General features: G+C 39.0%; 1 protein-coding gene across 1 annotated transcript in view; it reads left to right on the top strand.

Moving 5' to 3' along the window:
- Nucleotides 1-562: 562 nt before the first annotated feature.
- The window catches only part of lgr4 (leucine-rich repeat containing G protein-coupled receptor 4), a 38,899-nt gene continuing 16,612 nt past the window's right edge, over nt 563-22,849 (top strand). The window contains exons 1-3 of the mRNA XM_079467272.1: nt 563-989; nt 1,157-1,431; nt 15,254-15,325. Coding sequence (XP_079323398.1) covers nt 1,241-1,431; nt 15,254-15,325 — 263 coding nt within the window. The 5' untranslated portion in view covers nt 563-989; nt 1,157-1,240. The remainder of the gene's footprint in view (nt 990-1,156; nt 1,432-15,253; nt 15,326-22,849) is intronic.

The raw sequence follows: 22,849 nt of genomic DNA, 5'->3' as shown, positions 1-22,849 counted from the left end.
CATGCAATCCCATGGGTGGTGCAGCATATGTGTTCAACATTTATGAAACCTTTATTATGCTTATAAAGCTGAGTGGAACAGGAGAAATTGCAGACAGTCTTTCTCTTATCACGGATAGTTTGCTGCCATTATATGGTAGTGTTTATTGTATAGTCTTGGTTTTAATGATGATAATAAAATACAAACTTTGGAAGACAAACATCAAATGTCTATCAAAAACATCTCACAAGAGTAGACATTATAACCTTTACATTAATCCCGAGACGTCTCCTGTTGCACCAGTGCACCTTACACTACTGAACTCTATACATGTGTCACCTTTATTGTAACGTCATGGGTGGTTTGGGGTTTTTACATTTTTTGTTGTTTTTCTTTTAAAGTGGAAAATATATTCAGCAGGCTATATAGTTATATCGTCGTTCATTGACTACAGGACTGCTTGAGTAATGCTGCCTTCAGTTTCATACCAGAACAATTATATAGCTGACGTCGTGAAATCATTAATATGTAGGTTGTATTAACATATTCAGCACCTCACTGGCTGTCCTGCAGCGAGAGAGAGAGAGAGAGAGGAAACGTGAGGCTCGACGGAGAACTGACCGTGTTTTTCTCTACAGGAAACAAATCAGAGGGAGAGAGAGAGAGAGAGAGAGAGAGAGAGAGAGAGAGAGAGAGAGAGAGAGAGAGAGAGAGAGAGAGAGAGAGAGAGAGAGAGGAGAGAGAGAGAGAGAGAGAGAGAGAGAGAAGAGAGAGAGAGAGAGAGAGAGAGAGAGAGAGAGAGAATACTGTTGTAATCACGGTGTTTTCGTCGCGGTTTTGTGTATTTCCCGGACGCGGAGGTCTAAGGAATCACGGCAGTCTGGAGCGCGTGTGTTTAGACCCCAGGGATCAGAGCTAACTCTGTTTTATTTGTGCGTTGTTGGAAGCTCGAGACTCCGGGCATTATGACCGTTGACTGGCCCGATCTGCTGATCGTTCGCGGGCATTAGGTAAGAGCACTTATTTACCAGAAAGAAAAGCAGGTACTGCACGCGTAGGTTTTCGGGGACCCGCAAACAAAGGACATTTTGTAGATGAATTTCCCAACCCGTTAACTCGCCCGCATCAGGTCGCGAATTGAAAGTCTTCAGAGAGTCTGATATTGTACTTGTTTTAGGGTTAAAGGATCTATCACCACCACCGTGTTCTGGCGAAAGAAACCAGCGAGCTGCCTTCGAGGGACTGTCGGGCGAAACGGATAATGGCACTGCTGGCCATTCGGATGTTTGTGCTGTGGTTGTGTATAGGGGGGCAGGCTGCCGCGGGAGAGGGTCAGTCAACTGCGGCCACATGCCCTGCGCTGTGCCGCTGTGACGAGGACGGAGGAGCGGACTGCTCTGGACGGGGACTGACCGCCGTGCCCGCCGGCCTCAGCGCCTTCACTTACTACCTGTAAGTCACAACATTAACATTTCACATCAAACATGTGTGCAAATCGCATGTACACATTGGCATGAGTTGTATATGTAAAGCTAAACTGCCTTGTTACATTTTTTCAACACGGCCATCAAAATGTTACTATAAAGAATGGCTTTGTAGTTTATTATTAAACAAACATTTATGTAAGTGGTTAAATTACAGTAACTTTTCAAATAAGGAAAATCTTTAAGGTTTAACTGATAATGTAATATCAAAGTCTGATAAACTGTCCAATGCCACACAGCTGAATACACACGCTTTTATTCACACCAGAGCAGTAACTCATCATGTAACTCATTTCAAGGCAACTTTAAGGATCAAAACCAAACTGGGTTCCCTTCTATAACTGTTATCCTGGCAGTTGTTTTTACGTTGTTGCTCAAGGCTTTTGGGTGCTCTTAAGCAACACCGAAACCCATTTCACCCGTAAGGGTCATTTAAAGAAGACTGCTAGTACATTATTAAATAGAGAATCTTTAAAACCTTACCAGCAAGCTTTTATGCACACGCAGCACACTAAAACGTAGTGAAGTAGTGTTTGTACAGGTGTTGTAAGGTGCATTTCTGAAAATAGAACTTTTTTTAGTTCCATCTGCCTTAATAAATGTTCATGTTAATCTGCTTTAGATTTATTTTCAGTGGCTACTGGCCACTCTTAATAGCCTTGTTTTCTACACTTTTGATGTGTATCCATGCAAACTTTGAAACAGTAACATTCATCATCATTTAGCATTTCGTAATGCTGACTCTTCACTTTTATTAACTCTGTTGTACGTTGATGTCACATTGTTTGGCTTCGAAAATATGTGCCCCTCACATTTACCTCCCCTGTTAATAAGAGAGACCCACTCACAACTGTGCCCACTGTCACGCATGTAAATAAACTCTCTCACCTCATTAGGCTCTACAGGCATTTATTGTGTTTTTACTTTGTTATGATTAAGTGTGGTACTTTTGCCAAAAGTTCTTTGAAGCGTGTCTGGAAGTGAGTGTTTATTCTGAAGCTCTCTCCTGGAGCTTGCACGTTTTGAAAACAGCTTGACCGGGCTCTCGAAATATCCCTGCCAAGCAGCAGCTTGTAACCCAAGCTAAGTCCAGTCTGGAGAAGCGATAAAGCCAGAAATAAAGCCACAGAGTTAACACTAACGGTGGCCATCTTAGGTATCAGTGAGTGATATGCAAATAGTGACTCGGGAGGCAGCATGTTGAGGGCATCAGCAGTGATCTTGGCTGGAATGTTTTCATCATGTGCAACATTTTGTGTTGTTGAGCTCAAATAGATGATTCTTGATGCACAGGGCACACCTTCAAAAAACACAAGAATAATGTGGATCAATAGTATAAATACAGTATAAGCACCAGTTACTGTATTTTGGCACAACATACGTAATATTGTTAGGCTATTGCAAAGGCTATAATGATATAAATAAGAAAGAAACGATACAACGTATTTATTTAATAAGTTAGTGCACCATGTTTCTGTATTGATTAAATGCATTACTGATCAATCCACAAGTGATGCTGAGCAGATGATGGGACACCTGTCAGTCAGTTCGATGAATGATAATAATCATTGGGTTTGTCATGAGCTGAAAAATGCCACCCATTTAGCCGCATTGTTGCATCCGGCTGCATTGGCCCACTGCACGCTTTACTGCATTTCTGGTATTTATTTATGTAATTGATAATAGTAGGGCAGTTCTGTCTGCCTGTACTTTCAGTTGCCTTTAGCTGTCGCCACACTGTCTCTCTCTGCAGTAAAGGACACTCGTGGTGAATTAGTAAGAAATAGGACAATAGAGAAGTTTTAGAAATGAAAAAGTATAATTTATTCAGTGAAAGAAACCAAACTTTTCTCTTTCACAAACTAAAGCGCACTAGAGAGGAACAAGGCCAGAGTTTCTTTTGCGCACTGTGCCATTTTTAAATAAAAATAATCGCCCAACATTTATTTTTTGGAGTTATATTATTAAGATTTAAACCTAGCTAGCTACAATTTACTCAACTAGCACATGCAATTCTTAATACAGAATGTCACGTCCAAACCACACCTATGATTAGTTTGAATCAATCATCAACACTCATCAGCTTGACGACTTCTCCCAGGTCAAGATTTTCATGGATGTGCGCAAACAGGAAAAATATAATGAAACAAAAACTTCAGTGTGATTTGTAATCATTTCTTGGCGACACTGAAGCCCATCAAGCATAGCCTAAATGAACCTTAAAAAGGTTTTTGTCAGAGGACATTAGGGAATTGCAGGGTTACTGGAATGGGAGGGAAAAGAGAGAGTGACGGTGACACAGTCTAGTTGATCATTATTCCCCTAGTGCAGATAGCAGCCCTCGGTCTTGTGGGTTTAATAAAGTTTGCTCACTTCAACGGGTAGTTGCGCAACGCTTTAGGTTAATCATACTCTGTTTAGACGGAGTATTGGAGCAGGACGAGTGAGAGACTTCGCACTGGCTTAAGGAACAAATATGCAGTGTAGTATCGCTTCACACCGGTGAAACTTTGACCTTGACTGTATTGTATGGGCGGATGTAACTATATACTTAACTCTCAACAAAAGCTTTTCGTTGCTTATTACAACATAGTTTAAATCAAACGGAATTGAAAGGAATCTTTTTTTACGAGCTTCCCATAAAAAAAACCTGATACTGTATTGATCAGTCATTGTTTACTGGCTTTTCCCTCCCAATTGTCTTGTCCTTGCTAAATGTCTTTTTTTATTTGAAATACAGTAGCACATTCCTCATAGTGTGACTCCAAAACTCTATTTCTGACCCTTTGCTACTATTCAGTCTATGCTGCCCTTTTATTGTGTCCCCTCACTTGCTAAAAGAATTTCCCTCGTGTGTGTGTGCACGCTAGTGCAGTGGGGATATCCACCCTTAACCGTCTGTCCACACGCCATTAGCCCACTCTTGTCTCAGCCTCACTAAAGCCCTTCAGCATTGAGGAGCTGGAATGTGTCTTTGTGTCCCATTAACAAAACAGAGACGCCATGTTCTTTTCCATCTTAAAGGTTGTGGGAAGGCTTGCGCATCTACAGGCTCAGTCAGATGGAACCAGCAGCGCCCTTTTTCCACACCTTTGCCTGACTGAATGTATAGAGCGATTAGTGATCCCTTTTTTCACATTCAGTCTTGAAGACAATAATCTTTGTTCAGTCAGGGGGTGCAAGAGAAAGTCAAGTAATACACTTTTTAATTGTGTTTAATATTTGCATTTTTTTTATTTTCTGAAGAAACAGAATTTATTATATTATGTTTTTACTTTCATTAAATGCTAGTTATTTTTAAACAGACCACCAGAGAGGCACGCGCAGTTCCTGAATCTGTCAGGTAAAATGACTAGGGTGTAAATTATGGTTTACTTAAACCTTCGACCCGAAGACAATTTGTATGCCTCACTGCTACACCAATAATTTACAGCTCTAGCCGTGATGATATATGGCGAATCGGTTGATGTTAGGATAAGGTTGGTTTTATGTACTTGAACACAGGCGCCCTTCAGTTATACCTGCGCAGACGCAGGTCACAAGAAGAGTTCTGGAGGAAAAGGACCCTCTGTGTTCAGTGGTCTGGCAAGGGAAGGCTCTTTCTGCCGTTAAAGGTGAAGCCTTATGTCCGTGGCTGGAGTATGGACCTCAAGTCTCTGATATCTTAACACTAAACTTGGTAACCAAACTAGCTCTGAGCAGCCTAGGTCAGGATAAATTCACATGCTGGTCCAAGCTAGTGAAAATTTGCATTACTGGTTTGGTGCTGGTCAAGCTGGTAGTCATGGAATGCCTTGTTGTTAAACTTGCACCTTGGGTTTTAGGGAAGCTGGTTTAGACACCATCATACCAGCATCCAAAACACAACCCATACTGGTATTTGTAGCAAGGTGCTTTTTTCTGTCTTTCTATTTTGGATGAGTATGAACGAAGGCTCATGATGATTAGAGAGACATGTAAGAGCTTTTCTCTCAATCAGAATTGGTGGATGTGGGGCAGAGAGAGACTGTTGGGCTGCCAGAAGTTCTTACACCATTGCAAGTGTTTACACATGCCGTGCTCATACTTCAAATCAGGCCTTATTCGCTATGGACCTTGTGTCATGGATTTCCTCCCACACGGTTAAAAAGCCCACCAAGTGTCTGTGTGCTGGATAGAACTGCAAGGAGCGGATTAGTGTTTAGCAGTTTGGCTTGCTGAGGGCCTAGACATGTAGTCCCCAGTAGGAGCCCAACCGGAGATGAGCTGTAATCTAAGGTTTGTGTTGTGTACTGCGGTGGATAGGCTCCTTAAGACATCTCTAGCAGCTGAAGAAGCGCGGGTGTCTTCTCTGCCCCACTCTTCCAGTAAGGAGTGTTTAACGTGGCGCCTCTGCCCATGGCATAAGTTTGTACACGTGCTTGTGTGTGGTCCTGCACAGTGCCACTTGGCTGGCATCTCTTCTCTGCCCATTGCGCACGACCCAGAGTTACAGGGTTTGTCATCACTCCTCAGCCGTCCCGTGAAACGCATACTTCCTGACCTAGAGATGACCCCGGGTCCCCCGCATCTGTCCGCACGCCACCCCTGCCAACAATTTGTGTGAGCATTTATGTGAGTGTGAGAGAGGCAGAAAAGCAGAAAGTGTTGAATTTATTTAAACTGTGCTGATGATACATTATGTCAACAGGGTAGTAAAATAAACAGTTATTCTCAGTTCATCATTTTCTTCCTCATTTCAGAAACCTCTGCTGTCTACTTGTCTGGATACATGTGGCATTTTTAGCATCATGCTTCATTTTAATCTGCTATTTTTAAAAGTTTGCAATATTTTGTGTGTAAATTCTGTCAGGAGTTCTGGTTTGAGCAGACAGATGAGATCGTAGAATGTTTAAGGTAAATTTTTGACCACAATTTGCAGTAACATTGTTTTTATGTGAGGGTTTTGAGGGAACAAGTTACCAAGCATGGCATGTATAGTAACAAAGACAGAGGTAAGAACAGATCCGAAGAGAATGTATTTTAAAAATAATTTTAGAACGGACGCAGATGTAAAGTAAAATAGAGGAAGGGATTGGGATGAGGACATGCCACAAGCAGGATTCAAACACTTAGAACACTTCCCACTTAAAAGCACCTTTGTATTTTGTAAGCCATCTCATTACTGACTTTTCCCGGAGCTCTGACATATTAAGATTAAACATTTTAGTTTTCATGTAAAAAATACTTTCATAGTACTTTTTTTAGTTTTTGTAAATGAAGTTTGGTTTATGAATTGCACTTACGATACCTGAAACCTTAATAAAACTGAAAAAGAAGTGATACAAAAAGTATATTCTGCAAAAATACAGAAAATGTTATGCAGTTATAAAAGTGACTAGTATTAATGTGACCTCCCCTTATTTGAGCAGTAGAAGGAACCTAGCTGTCTTGAAGTTTAATCTCTCCCCAAAAGAGTTGAAGATACACTTTAATTCCAAAGGAGATTCCATTAAGATTTTGCTTAAAGAAGCCACTTGGTTTTAAATGTATTGTTTGTAAATTTTCTGTTTGTATTTTAATAAAGAGACTGAATTTAATATGCATGATCATTAAAACAACATGCTTAAATAACATTGCTGGTCTATAAGTTTTGCACAGTTCTTTATGTATGTATAAAGTTAGGTGTCTGACAATTATTTGCTAGACATTCAGTAATTACATATAATAGCCCTATAAATGCTGTGACTGCCGATAGAGCTCCTGTGATTTGCCGACTATCAAATAGAAGAAACAACAGTTAGTACTGGTGTTGTAGTGCAGCGACTTGTGACCTCATCTTTCCTATTTGTTGTTAGCTTTAGAATTGGAAGTGTTTAGACTTTGTGTAAGAGTTATATGGCACTGCAAGACACTACTGAGGTACTGAAAAAAGAGGCCCTCTTTTGATTTTATAAGTGTGCTGATTGGTCTGAACACTCCCTCCATCTCCTCAAGATCGTTTCTGACCCTAAGAAGCAGAGGGTTCAGGCTCTCACAGACACGACTATGTGATTGTTCATGGTAAATAATGTGGTCGGGACCCACGCAGGTTGCCTTGGCAGTTAATGAGTTTGTTTAATGTGAGCTTCCTGATGGAGCTGTGAAGTAGGCCAGCTGGTGCATTAGAAACGCCTGTCTCCCATCACATCTTCTTTTTCTAATGGACAACAGACAAATGACAGGATGAGAGTCTGAGATCAGTGGAAAGGAATGAAGGGGATGGATGAAGAGAGAAACAGAGGGAGATGCGCTGTATGATAAACAGAAGGGTAAACTGAGGGAGAAAGCTCTGAGACTGATACATGGAGTCACACACATTTTCTCACTCTTTCAATCTTTATGTCTTTTTAGAATCACAGCACACACACACACACACACACACACACACACACACACACGTGAAGATGTTCAGCCACAGACAGGTTTGTACACACACTGTTACTGGAAGGTGGGAAGCGTCTCTGGTCTCACTGGAATGTGAAATGACTTCCCAGAAAACTGTCTTTTTTGGGTTTCGTTCCTTGTCAAGCTTCTGTCCAGCTTTGCTCACCTCTCCAGAGAGAAAAAGAGAATGAGAGCATACATGAATATTAGTAGATCAGGATGTTGCTTTTGATAAAAATGTTTATTCTTTATGCAGTTTTTGTCTCAAAATCAGCATATTTTGTAAATAGTTTTGATATATTTTCCCCCAGTGTTTCTGTGAATTTAGTTTTTTACAGCTATTTTAGAAATGCACATTCATAAATACTACAAATATAAAAAACTTTCAGTATTGAACTCGTCTGCAAAGTGGCTTTTTATTGTTAGATGAATTTATATTGTTAAAGACATTTGGAGAATACTCATGTATGTATGAAAGTTTGCTGGCAAGCTAACATTTGACCTTGCTGATATTAAATCAGTTGCTATTTTTCAGCTGTTCAGATGATCAGATTTATTCCTGAAGAATGTGTGTTTCTCATTACTGAAGGATGCAATCTTTAAAGAACATTTCTTGTAGCCCACTAACCAATGCATTTGTTTATAATGCAGACTTTTCTACAGTCTTGTAGGCATATGCAGGTTGCCATACAATAAAAATCAAAAATAGTCAAGGTAATTTTTTGACTGAACGCCTGAACTCTCTGCTTCTTAGGGTCAGAGACGATCTTGAGAAGATGGAGAGAGTATTAACTAGTTGTTAGAAGCATGCCTATTATTGGCATATTGGCTTTTTTTTAGTACTTATAAAGCACATATTCTGCATGACCATATTCTACATTCCTAATCCTACCCAATACCTAAACCTAACAACTACCTTACTAACTATTAATAAGCAACAAATTAAGTTTATTGGGGGAAAAGTCGGAGCGAGAACTGCCCTCTATACTGAAGTGTGACCCATTTTCTTATATTGAAAAAAATCGTACCGCTTAATTCAAATATCAATTCAACCTTGGGAGGAATAAAAACAGATGCAAATGGAACAACTGATGATGACTGATTTTTTTATTTAGAATTTAATTGCACAAACTTTATTGTCTCTCCTGTCAAATGTGAGCAGTTCTTCAGATCCCAGTTTTCCTTATTTATCATAACTATTGCCTATTCATTTTTACTTAAAAAGTAATACAATGGAAAAAGACCTCCACACGAACTGCAGCATCCTTCACAACTTTCAAAAAATAGCTCAAAACATACCTGTTCCGCATTTATTTGACTAACCAATAACTGTCTATGTCTTGTGTCTAGAAAAAAATGTATTCTCTCCCTTGCTTTCTCCAGCTTTAATCCTCCTAGTAGCATGGGCATGTAAACTAATGGTACTGTTTAGCGTGCTGACAAAATGTTAAATGCTCTCTTACTTGTAAGTCGCTTTGGATAAAAGCATCTGCCAAATTAATAAATGTAAATGTAAAACGCATACAAATTAAGAGGGAGTCAATGAAAGCGGTGCACTTGAATTGTTTGCTCTTGGCACTTTTGCAATCCAATCCAATGGATGTTGTTTGTGTTGATTGCTGATTTGTTCAGCCTTGTCCATATCTCATTTCAGATAGGCTATCATCACAGCCCTAAGACAACGTGTGCTTACAACCACTGTGTTCCTGTGGAATTAAGGGCTTAAAGCACTTCCTTGCTTGCGTTTTTGCCGTTTCTCTCCTTGAGTAAATCCCCTTTCTCTCTGCCGCTCAGAATTTCTGTATAAGAATTTTTTTTGCTAGCCATGTTGGCACTCATGGCTGAGTGTTTGCGTTAGCGTTCACATGAGGGAATTGGCCTCCTGCTCTGTGACTCCAGAACTGTAGCCTTCTTTGACTGGACATAAAGCTGCCTGTATGTTTAAGTGACTTGGTGAACATTTTATTATTATTCATAACATTTTTCAGAGCGTACGCACGTATTATGCCTGCCTGTGTGTGGTCGTCCAACCATCCGGGCAAGTCTGTTGAATTTTGTTCTCATGTCTCAGGTAGTTTAGTTCAAAGAGGGTTGGAACCTATCACACTTTCAGTAAAAGAAAAATCTGCCTGCACTCTTTCTCGAACATTTTAAGTAAAACACTTGAAGTGCTATCTTTCTAAACATTTCAATACCAAGTGCTGTGTTTAAATTCTTGTGCATAATCCCAGTTTTGAGGGATATTCAGGCCTTTCTTTGTTAATAAAACGTGTCTTGCCCTACAGTACAGACCCACACCAGTGTGTTTACTTATCCGTCTGCCTTTTGTCATATTGTGGTTTAGCAAACATACATCATGCCCTCTGAATAGTGTGACAGTGCGCTGATGCACAAATATGACTCAGTCTTTTTACTTGTGTACAGAAGGAGAGGAATTTGTCAGACATTACATCATTCATCGCACTAATAAACTGCAAGTGTTTGGTGTTCACTCTCCACTGTATATAATGCAAAAGGAACAGCAAATCAGACTTCAGAAGAGCCTAATGTGCATCAGATTCAGGGTGGAGGTCCGGCTTGAATCAACAAACCCTGAGAAATCCACACAGGCCCTGCGTGGGATTAAAGGTGTTGCGCCCAAAATAAGGGAAAGTCCCATGCAAATTTAGATTCTGTATAATACAGGCAAAATGTAGTAAATAAATCCACACTAAGGAACTCTTTTGTCTAGGTCTGCTCTTACCAGCTGGGTTCCATGCATGTTTTTTCTTTAGTGTGTGTGAATCAGTAGGCTAAATGTATTATTAACACAGTCCCTGTTACTTTTGTCACCTTTTTGCTACCTCACACCTGTCAGTTCCTTATGAGCCTATTTTTGTGAGACCGTCAATCAAAATAGTTGGCACAAAAACGCCCCGCCCTTCTTGGGCTGAGAGCCAGCCCGTGAACGAGACCCACCCATACCCTAAGACACACACACACACCACATCTACAGGCCTTATCATCGGGCAGGCTGTGGCTGGGTTTCTTTAGGGCTTGGCAGGGCTGTGAGCGAGCTGGCCCGACTATGATGTGGGGCTCTGTGGGCAGCTGCGGCCACAGAAAAGTCTGCTGCGGTGCTACCGCGGTTTGCAAACGTGCGGATGCTGAAATGTAAAAGTTGATGTTTAGTATGGGGGCAGCCCTCAGAGAGTAACTGCAAACACTGAGCATTTCAAGAACACAAAGCCTTGTTGTGCTTTGGGATGTAATTCATGTCAATTCTATATTTTCCTTTCTATAGCTAAGCATGAGCGTAAAAGGGCTCTTGTAAGTTCTTCCTTTATTCTGTTAATAGGCAGAAAGTCTGGAGTGCTCTGTTGAGACATGACATTTTCTTGAGCTCTCATAACATAAGGCTTTTCTTCTTCCTTCCATGTATGTATTTTTCATTCAGTCATGCTCCATTTGTAGCGCTTGGGGTGGTCCTCATTTGTGTTTCTGGAGTTAGCAATTTCATGACAATGCTGCATTGTGTCTGCCATGCAAACTTTAACTGTGTGAGCATGTTTCGAGATTACTTTCTCCTGATCCCTCATAGGGACATTTTGACCTATTTTTATGAACCTATGAATGCATTTTTATTATTTTACACAGCCAAAAAATGTGTTCTGAAAACGAATGGACCACATGAAGTGTTTTGTCAGGTCACATAAACATGTGGTGTGTGATAAAATGTGAATTATTTCATTTGAAAAGGAACAGTTCACTCAAAAATGAAAATTCTGTCATCATTTACTCGCCCTCAAGTTGTTCCAAACCGGTATAAATGTCTTTGTTCTGTTGAACACTAAGAAAGCTATTTGGAAGAATGTTTGCAAATTTTCAGTTCTGGGACACTATTCACTACCATTGTAGAAAAAGTATGTATTTGTTCTCTTGAACACAAAATTAGATATTTTGAAGAATTGAGGAAAGCAAACAGTTCTGGAACACCCTTGACTACCATTAACATTTTTTCTGCTGTGGTAGTCAATGAACTGAAACCTGCTAACATTCTTCCAAATATCTTCCTTTGTGTTCAGCAGAATGCACAAAACAATTATATGTATGTTATATAATGTTATATAAATCTATATAGTATATATATCATGTATATATTAAAAATGTATATATCATTTATAAAGGTTTGGAACAACTTGAGGGTGACTATCCCATTAAGTACTTACTGAAAGTGAATTAACCTGACAACATTAGGTTATAGGAAGCAACCACGTTTTTATGGGTCACATTTTAACTTTGTATAGTTTGAGCATTTTGATATTTGTCTCGTGATTGTTTTTGTAAAAAAAAAAGGAGAATGCTTCCTTCAACATGTAATTCATCACCTATCTTGCTTGGGTTTCTGAATGGACAAGGCGTTTATGAGCAATGAATGGGAAATGTATGCATCCCAACTTCACAGGGCAGGGATACTTCTGGTTGCTTGTGATCACGTTCTGATGAAAGGAAATTATTGAATGCTAAATCGACAAAAAGGGCAAAATTACAATCTGCCCTCATTGTAATCTGTCAAAATTATGAATGGTCTTCAGATTTTTCTATCACTGGTATAAAATAATCTGTCATCGACAGAGAATTTTTGGTTAATGCGATACTATACTAGAGGTCGACCGATTGATCGGCCTATGAATTATTACTATGAATTAGACTTCTATCTTGTACCCTGCAATAAACACTTTCTCAATCTTTCAATTGTTGAGGTTGATTTGAATCATTTGAAAGATTTCAAATGCAATGATTTGAAGAGACCTGTCTTCAATAAATGTTTAATTTAATTGCAATTAATATTCTGTATCACTTCTTATTTCTTAATTCGATTTTATGAGATAAAGGTAGAAAAAAGAAAATCAGCCCAAAAACCGGCCTCATACATTTCTTAAAATCTGCCAGAGAAGTAAAAACACATCGGTCGACCTCTTTACTATACCTTTAAGATCCAGATACACATAGGATTAATAAGTATCAAATCTCTGTGCCAGCAGGTCATGACTGAAGTGCCACTTTACCCCTTATTGCTCTGCAGTAATATGCAACTGTAAAAAACTACTTGTAAGTCGCTTTGGATAAAAACGTCTGACAAATGAATAAATGTAGATGTATGCTTTATTCAAACATAAATGCAGTAGAACTGGTCTTGTGAAATCATACAAGCGAACATGTTATCAGTCTTAGGATAGAGTTTCCCACAGCACTGGCTCCAGTAGTCCTCCGTCCCCGTCTTTGTCACTGCAGTGCAGCCCCTGCCCCCTAATGAGAAAACCTTCTACTCGAGGATAGAGATCACATTCACAGAAATGAACCCACACACACACGCTCTTCCTCTCTCTCATCTTGCTCCCAGTCACCTCAGCCAAAACACAGAGAGAGTTTGCAGCAAGGCGAAAGACTGCGGGCTGGAGGAATGAATGTGTGTGAGCTGAGGGACAGAACTGTCTGCAATACATAATGTATCCAGCGGACCACCGGGGTTGCTAGGGGCGCTCCACAGAGAGGGGGTGCAGAGGAGAGTGATAAGGAGTGAGAGGAGAAAATTGAGTGCACTGGTAGAAGGTCCATTCAAATCAGCCTGAAGGGTAAATGGATAGGTAACCTGTGGATCAAAAAAATGATAGCAGAGTGACAGAAGGTCAGACCTGCAAGGGGGATATGGAGGCCCCTTTCAGTGGACGTATGTGTGTGATAGGGGGTAATATGATACACAGTGTGGCCAGAGGCCCTAATACTTGTATATACGTTTTCAAGACTAAAGAGAAGCCTTGCAGTGAAATCCAAGATGTCGGCCTCGCTCCCTCTTGTCTTTTTTGGGGGGATGGGACAGGGATCTGCCTCATTAGCTATTGTAATGTGGTTGTTGGGCTCTGTCAGGCCCTGTCTCCACGTCTACTGTGTGCGGCCTGGCTTTTGAAGCCACACAAATGGAGTCCTAATCAAGATCTAGGGCCCAGCTGAAAACCTTGTCTAGGCTTTAGTGTGTCTCCTTCAGAACAAAGACAGAACATGCACACAATGCTGTCAAGCATAAAATGCACTTATTATAATTTGCCCGCACATTTCCTCTCTGGGAGTGTGTTATGTTTTCTGTAACAGTGGGCATTTTAAGTTCTGTTCTTCTGACCTTTCTCGCTACACGTCTACCGCTCCTTTTCTTGCTGCCCACACACTTCACCATTCAGCCCAAATGCGAAGGGAGAGACAGAGGAAGACACTTTGTGTATTGCTTGCATTTCTGTCATGCTGCTACATGCTATCTTTCTTGTCTCATTGACAGCCTGCTCTCTCTACCTCTCTCTCTCTCTCTCTCTCTCTCTCTGCTTAGAGCTTAGAAGCCTTAGGGAGAGAAGGAGGGACAGAGATGGTTTTATAAGAAATGATAGTATGAGTAAGTATAGAGATATGGATTGTAGTTACATTTCACTGTAGGACAAAATGAGAGAGCAAGGCCTCTTTAATGGTGTGAGTTTGCTTTGGCACCCACATTAATAAGTTACAACATTCAAAATAAGTGTAAATGTAAATTATGTTGTGTTGTCTTTGATAAATCTTGGCAACAACGAGCAGGAGGTATTTCAGAGAATGTTGGGTAAATAAAATTAATTTATGTATATATTACATACATAAATGTATATGTTATGTATGTATTAATTTATGCAGGATGACATTTCCTTTATTTTGGGCCCTAATGTATGCTAGTACATTTGCAGATCTTCAAATTATCATCTTCCAAGTAAACATTTCGCTGTAATGCGCATCATAGCTGCAGTGATTTGGCTTGATCAAATAACTTTCATTTAGCAGTGCTTTCTATCTATTTCTATTGTTGCATGCTGCTGGATCTCTCTGAATAATCTGAAGTCTGGCTTTATCAGCTGTCTCAGACACACAGTTCTCTGTTTGAACTTGTTGAGCAAGAGCATCAGGTACGGGAGGTGGGACATCTCATAAAAAATAATCAAATTAGATGTGTTGCTTTGTGACAGGCTTTTGAGGTTACCCTAGGTTTCACGTTAAATTGGTAATCAATATTTAATATAAATATATATTTATATTATTATTTGTGTTTGGTTTTGAATTTTCAACCAAAAATAAAAAACAAATTATAATAATTAATCACATTTTTCATGATATGACCATTTACAATCTCTGATTCAAACAGAAGTATCTACACTAATCAACTTAAATAACTTAATATGTTGGTAAATCCGGCACAATGAAAGTGAAGCCATCATTGGTCTCTGCCATACAGTGTGGCAAAGCAGTCATTCCTATGTCCGATACTCACATCACTGTGCATGTATAGATGTGTGTTGCGTTAATAACCTATAGAAAACCACTTACTGTAACTATTTTTTCTTTTGTTTCCATAGAGACATCAGTATGAACAACATCACTGAGCTGCCTGCAAATGTCTTCAGAAACCTGGTCTATCTAGAAGAACTGTGAGAAAGATTTCTTTTTTGTTCTCGGTTGCTCTTTCTCTACACTCTTAAAAAAAGCTTCTTCAAATGTTTCTGCGGTAGCCATAGAGGAACCTTTTGGTTCCATAAAAAACCTTTTACATCCGAAGAACCTTTCTGTTCCACAAAACGTTCTTTTTTTGGCGAAAAAGGGGTTCTTCAAATTATAAAAAAGTTATAAAGAGATTGCTCTATATAAAACCTTTTACTCAAATGGTTCCTCTATGACATCGCTGTGAAGAACCTTTTAAGCACCTTTATTTTAAAGAGTGTATCTTTTGCTGTCTGTCTCTTCTGAATGTCTAATTTTCTTATACAGTATATACGATTATGAATAGAATAACCCCATGAAGACCTAAAATGATCCTTTGCCCGCTTGGCCAGTTTTCTTTTAGCAGTTTTGTTCTTGGTTCTCCTGCAGGCATATTTTGTAATATATTGCTATTTATTTACATTCTCCTGAAATGTTTGTAATACTTCTGAAGAAACTTGTAGGACTACAAATGAACAGCATGAATTAAATCAGTCTTGAATAAGATTCACTTGGACATCTAGAAAACACAGACAACCTTTATGACTATGCTTGAATTTTCTTCTGTAGTCCTCTCAGAGGGCTGGGAGTCTATGGACCGAACTTTCCTGTTATGTTACGTTAAATGCATTTGAATTAAAGCTTGTTCCCACTGCAATTGAGTATTTGGTAATCAAATAGTGGTATAATGAATGGTTATAAAGAAGCTAAACTATGTTTCAATTGGACTCCCTATTTTGTTTTATCATTTGGCCTTGGGAGATAAGAAGTTAAACATTTTGCATGGGGAAAAACAACCTCAACAATAATTGAGACCGCGTAAACAACTGTAAATAATTCAGTTTATTAATCATTTAGACAGAAAAGTGAATATTGTTAATGCATCGTCCAAATAATATATAAACAAAAAATCTAAAAAAGCACAAATAAGTAGGAGAACCAAGAAAAAATCCCATTAAAAAGTAGAAACACCTATTTCAGAGGGAGGGAAGAGATTTGGCTCCGCCACCCCTGCACCACCAGTGTGGATTGGAGACCAGAGTCCCTGAGCGTGGGCGGGCACCCGTGGGTACCCGTCGGGTGAACTGCTAATATTTTTATGTAACGGGTGGATAATTTTTCATGCGTTATTTGAGGTTCAGGTTTAAGAGATTATTACTAGATTTAAAAGTTATATCTATCATCCTTATAGCATGCTCCTGAAAGCAACGAAACAAATACAAACAACCTGCGTTTTTGCATAACTGAGAGAAGTAAGGGTGATGTGTTTATATTCAAGACCTATACAGTGAGTACAAAACATGTTCTTTGGTCTTTTTGGTTGAACGGCTACTTTAAAATGTTTGGGTAAATTCTGATCCCTTCATCGGGTGTGTCTGATCCGTGTGTTTGTCTTTTCTTCACTGCTTCACTTGTCCCGCGTCTACCCATCTGCGGGAAGGGTAGATAACATCTGTCTAAGTGATATCAGGTACCAGCGCTTACAGACTGATGAAATGATGGACTTCCAAAGCAGGCTCCCCTTGTTGTTCACCCTTTCCTGCTCTTTTCCTTTTTTATTTGATTGATACAGGTTTTTTTTCACTCTTGTCTGTCTTTCATCCACTCCAATCTGCTCAGCTCTCATTCCCAAACAGTCCTCCAGCGCTTTGTCAAAGACCAATTTGCTTTTCAACGCATTGTGAGAAGGAATGCATGGCAGGAAGGAGGAAGGCAAAACAATGGTTTCCGTGACAACTGGAGTTTTCAGGAGCGTGTTCTATCTGGGAATTGGGGGGCAGGGGTCTCCAAGACCTGTACAGGACTGTATTGTGCCAGATGCTCTTTGTCAGGTTGCTCATGGTTTAGTGGACACAATGGGTGTGGTCAGTCAGAGGGTCAGGAGTTCAGTCTTCACATTCATACATATTGTGAACTGTTGTAATCACTAAATTTTATCTAAGTGTGAAGGACAAAGAAAAAATATTGGAAAATATAGTATTCTCAAAACAACAGGTTCAATAAAACCTGTTATAATTAGAGCCGGAAACCTGTCAAGTGAAGTTGTTTACAACGTCATTCATTTCCTAGAATTCTATTTAAAGCTGCAATCGTTGTTGTTAAAACTGAATAAAAATTCAGTTATTGAGCAAGAACATTAAACATCAACGTTGAAAATTGTCTCCTTACCTACCCTGTTTTGCAACAGTAAACTTCTAATAGGCTAATGATTCAAATTTTAAGCTGCTGGGAAGGATTTCAAGGAAAATGTCACTTTGTTTTAACTCAATTTCAAATATCCTGCAAATGTATTTTTCACAGATGGTTTTAAGAGGTAAAAGTCACAGATTACAGCCAAATTACATTTGAGCAGCTATAGAAATATCTGAATTAATTAAAACAACCTGAATTAAAGAGATAGTTCACCTAAAATGTATTTTTTCTTCTATTGAATTAATAAATGCATAATTTTTGCACAAAATTTTATTTTAGGTAATAGGTCCATTATGCTTTGCTCAGGTAGACATATTTTCTTAAAAAGAGATTCAATAATTTTTTCTGAACTGCTTTATTAATCTCATGGGCCTTATATTGGCACCAAATATTCTTAAAGGAGCAATTGACAGAAATGCAATATAATATACAAAATTATTTCTTTAGAGGTATATAAAGACCACCTTACGAAATTAACCGTTATGTTTGTATTACCTTAGAATAAAGTTATTTATATCTAACATACATTGAATTAGCCGCCATGTTTTGTACAGTAGCCCTAAAAGTACAAACAACTCTACAAAGCGCGTTTCCTCTCCCTCTACCCTGTGATACGAAGTCCAGTTGACCCAAAGGGGGGAAAACATCTACTAACTTACTCATAACTGCTATCTTGCTGTCAGATCAAACGCCTTTTACAACATTGCTATTAACTTTTAGCCAACACTGCCCTCAAACGTACTGTGCAATGCAAGCATGAAATGCTTCGCTTTATCATAAACCACGCAAATAATGCAAATGAATTAAACAAGAGATGGCTTCAGATAAACCATGACACTCAGAACTGCTCCATTACACAGCTAATATTACAATAACAACAACATATCTTGATTCTAACAAACAAAAAAAACAATGTTACTCACATTCTGATCCGAATCAAAGCAACCTCCTCGGGGGTCATTTTGAGATTATCTTTCTCTCCAACGTCGCTCTGCTGGAAAATATCTCCATATATATCTGAGTATCACTGCTAAAAGCTTTGGTACCGTGGGTCTTAACGCGTATCTGCTGGAAAGTCTTTATAATATTAAATGGCAGGTCCTAGCTCCGGCCTGACTTTTATCCTTCTTTGTATACTTCAAATCCACAGACCCTTTATTTCATGTAATAAATAAAACATTGCTCTTTCTACAATCATTCTAATGCTTGCATGATCTCTTCCCAGCGTCAACATGAGAAGACACGCTGTCTCAGCCAACGACATCTTGTTGTACTGTGGTGGCCGTGAGAGATTGGTTGCAATTCTCAAACTCACCGCTAGTGGCCACTATAAATCCCACTGTAGACCTTTAAAGCAAAATGAGCATGTAAGTTTGATTAATAAACATAAACAGGAAGGCCGATGACTTTTCAATCATTTGAACGAATTTTAATTTTCATAATGTACATACATTTTAAGAGTTATGTTCCATGTAGTTATTCGCATGTGTGTGCTATTTAGGGTGAGCCAAGGGGACATTCCCTGCCTCAGTCATGCAGTCCACTATCACTCTTACCTCCCTCTTCAAACATATCCACCTAGTGACAGATATAGAGCTGTCAAATATGAATCCTCTCTAGAAGCATGTTTCAGGCTTTATAGTACAGGCTTTTTAAGTGTGTGTGTGAAGGAGAATTTGAATGTGTCTAAATATGTTTATATAGTAAAGGTGGACTTTTTTCCTAATTAAAACTAAATATTTATTTCAGCTCTGGCTGAATTCCCTGAAATGGCTCTGTGTGGGGGAACAAAAAAGTGAAACTGCAATTATTTTAAAAACACATTCGCTTAATGCAGTTATGAGACCTAAATAAGCGCTTTCCAAACAGCTCGATAAAAATACAACATTACGGCTCACAGACTGAAAAAAGAGAACTGTTGGCTGAACCCTACAGAAGGTCACAGTGTCCGTGCTCACTGAAGCGGTTACTAAAGCAACACGCTGACCACAGAATGAGACTTTGATTAGTTCTAGACAAATAAAGATCAGGGGTGACATCTTCCTGCTCAACAGATCAGAGTGCTGAGAGTATGCATGTGTGTTTTTAAGAATCCACACATGGAAGCCTGGTCAGATCTGGTGGCTTTGAGACGTGGCCAAACCAGAGTGATGGAGAGAGAAGGATACGGAGGAAGGGAACGTCTCTTCCCCGCAGGCCAGCCCGACCGCAATGGTGTGCCACAACAAATGTGTTGATGTAAACAAGCGTGCAGTTGGACTTCAGTTGTTTGTGTTTCTTTGGATTAGTGTCGTGGTTAGAGAGGGACTGCGTGTGTCTTGTGTTTCGTGGTGTGTGGCAATGTTTTAGCACTTAAAAGCTGAACCCCTATGATCTTCTGGAGTGATAAGCCGCCCTGTCATCTCCTCACAGCATTCTGATTTTTGTTATATTTTCTGGTGGTGCACAAACATGTGACATAATTAACCATAGACTATCACATATATTTTGTGCTTTGTGGTATTTAAAGGGACAGTTCACTCAAAAATGAAAATTCTGTCTTCATTTGCTCATCCTCAAGTTGTTCTAAATTTGTATAAATGTCTTTGTTCTGATGAACGCAGAGAAAGATATAGTAGGAGAAAATTACAAATCGGAAATCCCCTAGAATTGTTTGCTTTCCTAAATTATTCGAAATATTTTCTTTTGAGTTCAACAGAACAAATAAATTTTTCCTACTAGGGTAGTCAATGGGGTCCAAGAACTGTTTGGTTACAAGCCTTCTTCCGAATATGTTTCTCTTTGTTCATCAGAACAAAGAAATGTATACAGATTTGGAACAACTTGAGGGTGTAAATGAAGATTTTTTTGGGTGAACTGTTCCTTTAAGGGTGTGTTAGATAGAGAGCGAGAATTTGACATTGAAGTTCAGTTCACTAAAACCCAGATTTACCAATTGAAGAACTTTTTAAACATTTTATTAATTTACAATTAGAACATTAATAAGATAAAAACATGCTCAAAAATTGAGCAAAGCCGTGTTCTTAAACTTCAACTGTGTTGTCTTTGCAATGTGTGGAAAAAAAACTAAAATGTCGCATTTAATTGATTCATTTAAACTATTACAACTGCATTTTATTGTAAGTGTTCATTAGAGACAACATGAATTAAATGGTTTACCAGGTCAGATTGTACGTACATAGTTTAAATGAAAGGCCAAATTACTTAAATCTTTCAGGGGATTTCAGATTTTACAAGTGTAGGGCCAAATGCCAGACACGTTCTGCAGTGACTTCTTGAAAGGGCTGAAGATACCATGCTGACTTGTGGTTAAGGTAATTGCATCCTTTAGTATGCTGGAAATTGACTGTGGTCTTGTCTGAGACTTTTAAAGAAAGACCAAGACATTGAACAATGAAATCCAGACCCAGACAATTATGAGGCTCTGTGAGATTGTTATAAAACATGCTTTTAACTTTAAAAATAAGTCCGTCTCCCATTGTCAACCTCTGTTCATATTCATCTGTGTTACCTCTGCATTTTTCAAAGACATGTATAATATAAGACCGTTATGTGGCGCTGAATGAGAGAGCTACGTGTCTCTGGATTATACAGACTTAATTGCGGTTTGGTTTTTTACATGAAAGCTTCTTTTTTTTCCTCTCTATTCTTCTTGTGCAAATACAAGCCATGCGATAGGGGGGAAAAAGAGAGGTGTCATATTCTGCAGTAAAGTGCAGTAAATGATAAAACTATACGTGCTATAAACCAATGTGTAATAAAATAAGTAAATAAAAACGAGCTTGCAACATCAACTAGCACAATGAGGTATATTGTTATATTGTAACCATAACATAACTGGACGCTGTCTTTCAAGAGATAACAATCAGGTATTGGCCTCCTCTGCATATCAATAAAGGGAGTACGAGTAAAGTTCAAAACTAGCCACGCCCATATTATTCTATAGACAGGTGCAGCTTCAGAGGTCATGGACATTTTTACAATTTCTAAATGTTATTTGCATAAAATAGATCTGATTAATTAATGCATCTCAGTGCCACCAAGAGACTGTTAGTTCAGCCTGAAGCTGTAAACGTCTCTACCTGAGGATCTAAGATAAACATGTGCAGTCCAGGAGAGGTAACGGTAGGCTTTCTCTTACCCTGCGGCACTGCAGCCTGCCGCTGCTCCTGGCAGGAGATGATAAGAGAGTTGGAAGAGTGTGAGAGAGTTCTCAGACTCCAGTTTCAGTGGGTGATAAATCTGGTGTTAATCTCTCAGGCCTGATTTGGCGAAGTTATTTGGACCCTCTGTCTGTCTTACCACACACACCTTCACAGACAAGCCATCATTGCTCTGCAGTCTCAGCACTTTGAATTACATGTGAGCGTACAGTTTACACACAACCTTGTTCGGAACCCCATGAAGCAGAGGGGCTTGGTTTGTGAAATGTATTTTGTGATAAAGACGTGCTGACATTATGGCAGTTATCGTGTGCTTCTTTCCATATAAATTAAAATGAAATTAAAGGTGCTGTGTTTATTTTTGGAGGATATATGACATAAATGCAATAACTGTCTTTAGATGTGTTTAGAGATGTTACATAGCTTATTTAAGTTTTGATTACCTTAGAAAGAGCTATTTCTTTCTATACACTGGGGTCCCTTATAGTGGTTGTTATAGCCCTAAACGAACAAATTTTATTTGAAAAGCCTATGAGAGGAGATGTTGCTTCTAAGTGATATATTGTATCAGAACAATGTGGGAAAACGGTTGTCAGGAATTGTTTGTGGAATATGCAGTTTAGCCATTATTGTTTATGATTATTTGGCTGCCAAATACTGGAATTAACCAAATAAATAAGGAATTTCATGATTTCCCTATTAAACTCTTCTTCATCCTTATCACGCTGTAAATAAGTGTTGTAGGTGTTGTCAAGCCTAAAACATATCTGCTCATCGACTTGAAGCCAACACATTCTGACACTTTTGGAGTATTTGTGCCAGCCAATGAGTGAGCCTTTAGAGAACAAGTTATCACCTCAGCAGAGAGCAACGCTTATCATACACACTACTCTCAGCATGGCGCATATCAGCTACTGTACATATCATACTGTTAGACCAAGGAACAATTTAAACAAAAACGAAAAAATTATATACAGTTTAACAGCTGGAGCTCAACTAGTTAATAACGCATTGCATTACAAGTGCAAATGTAGAGCTAGAAAAAGTTTTCTTTACCCAAGTTCACCAGACTGTCTGTTTGTATTAGGTTAACAAACTACATAACAAATGGGTGCATTA

The sequence above is a fragment of the Barbatula barbatula genome (assembly GCF_947034865.1).
Source record: "Barbatula barbatula genome assembly, chromosome: 1".
NCBI classification, from domain to species: Eukaryota; Metazoa; Chordata; class Actinopteri; order Cypriniformes; family Nemacheilidae; genus Barbatula; species Barbatula barbatula.
The sequence above is the reverse complement of the archived record's forward strand: the minus strand, read 5'-3'. Positions and strand labels throughout refer to the sequence as shown.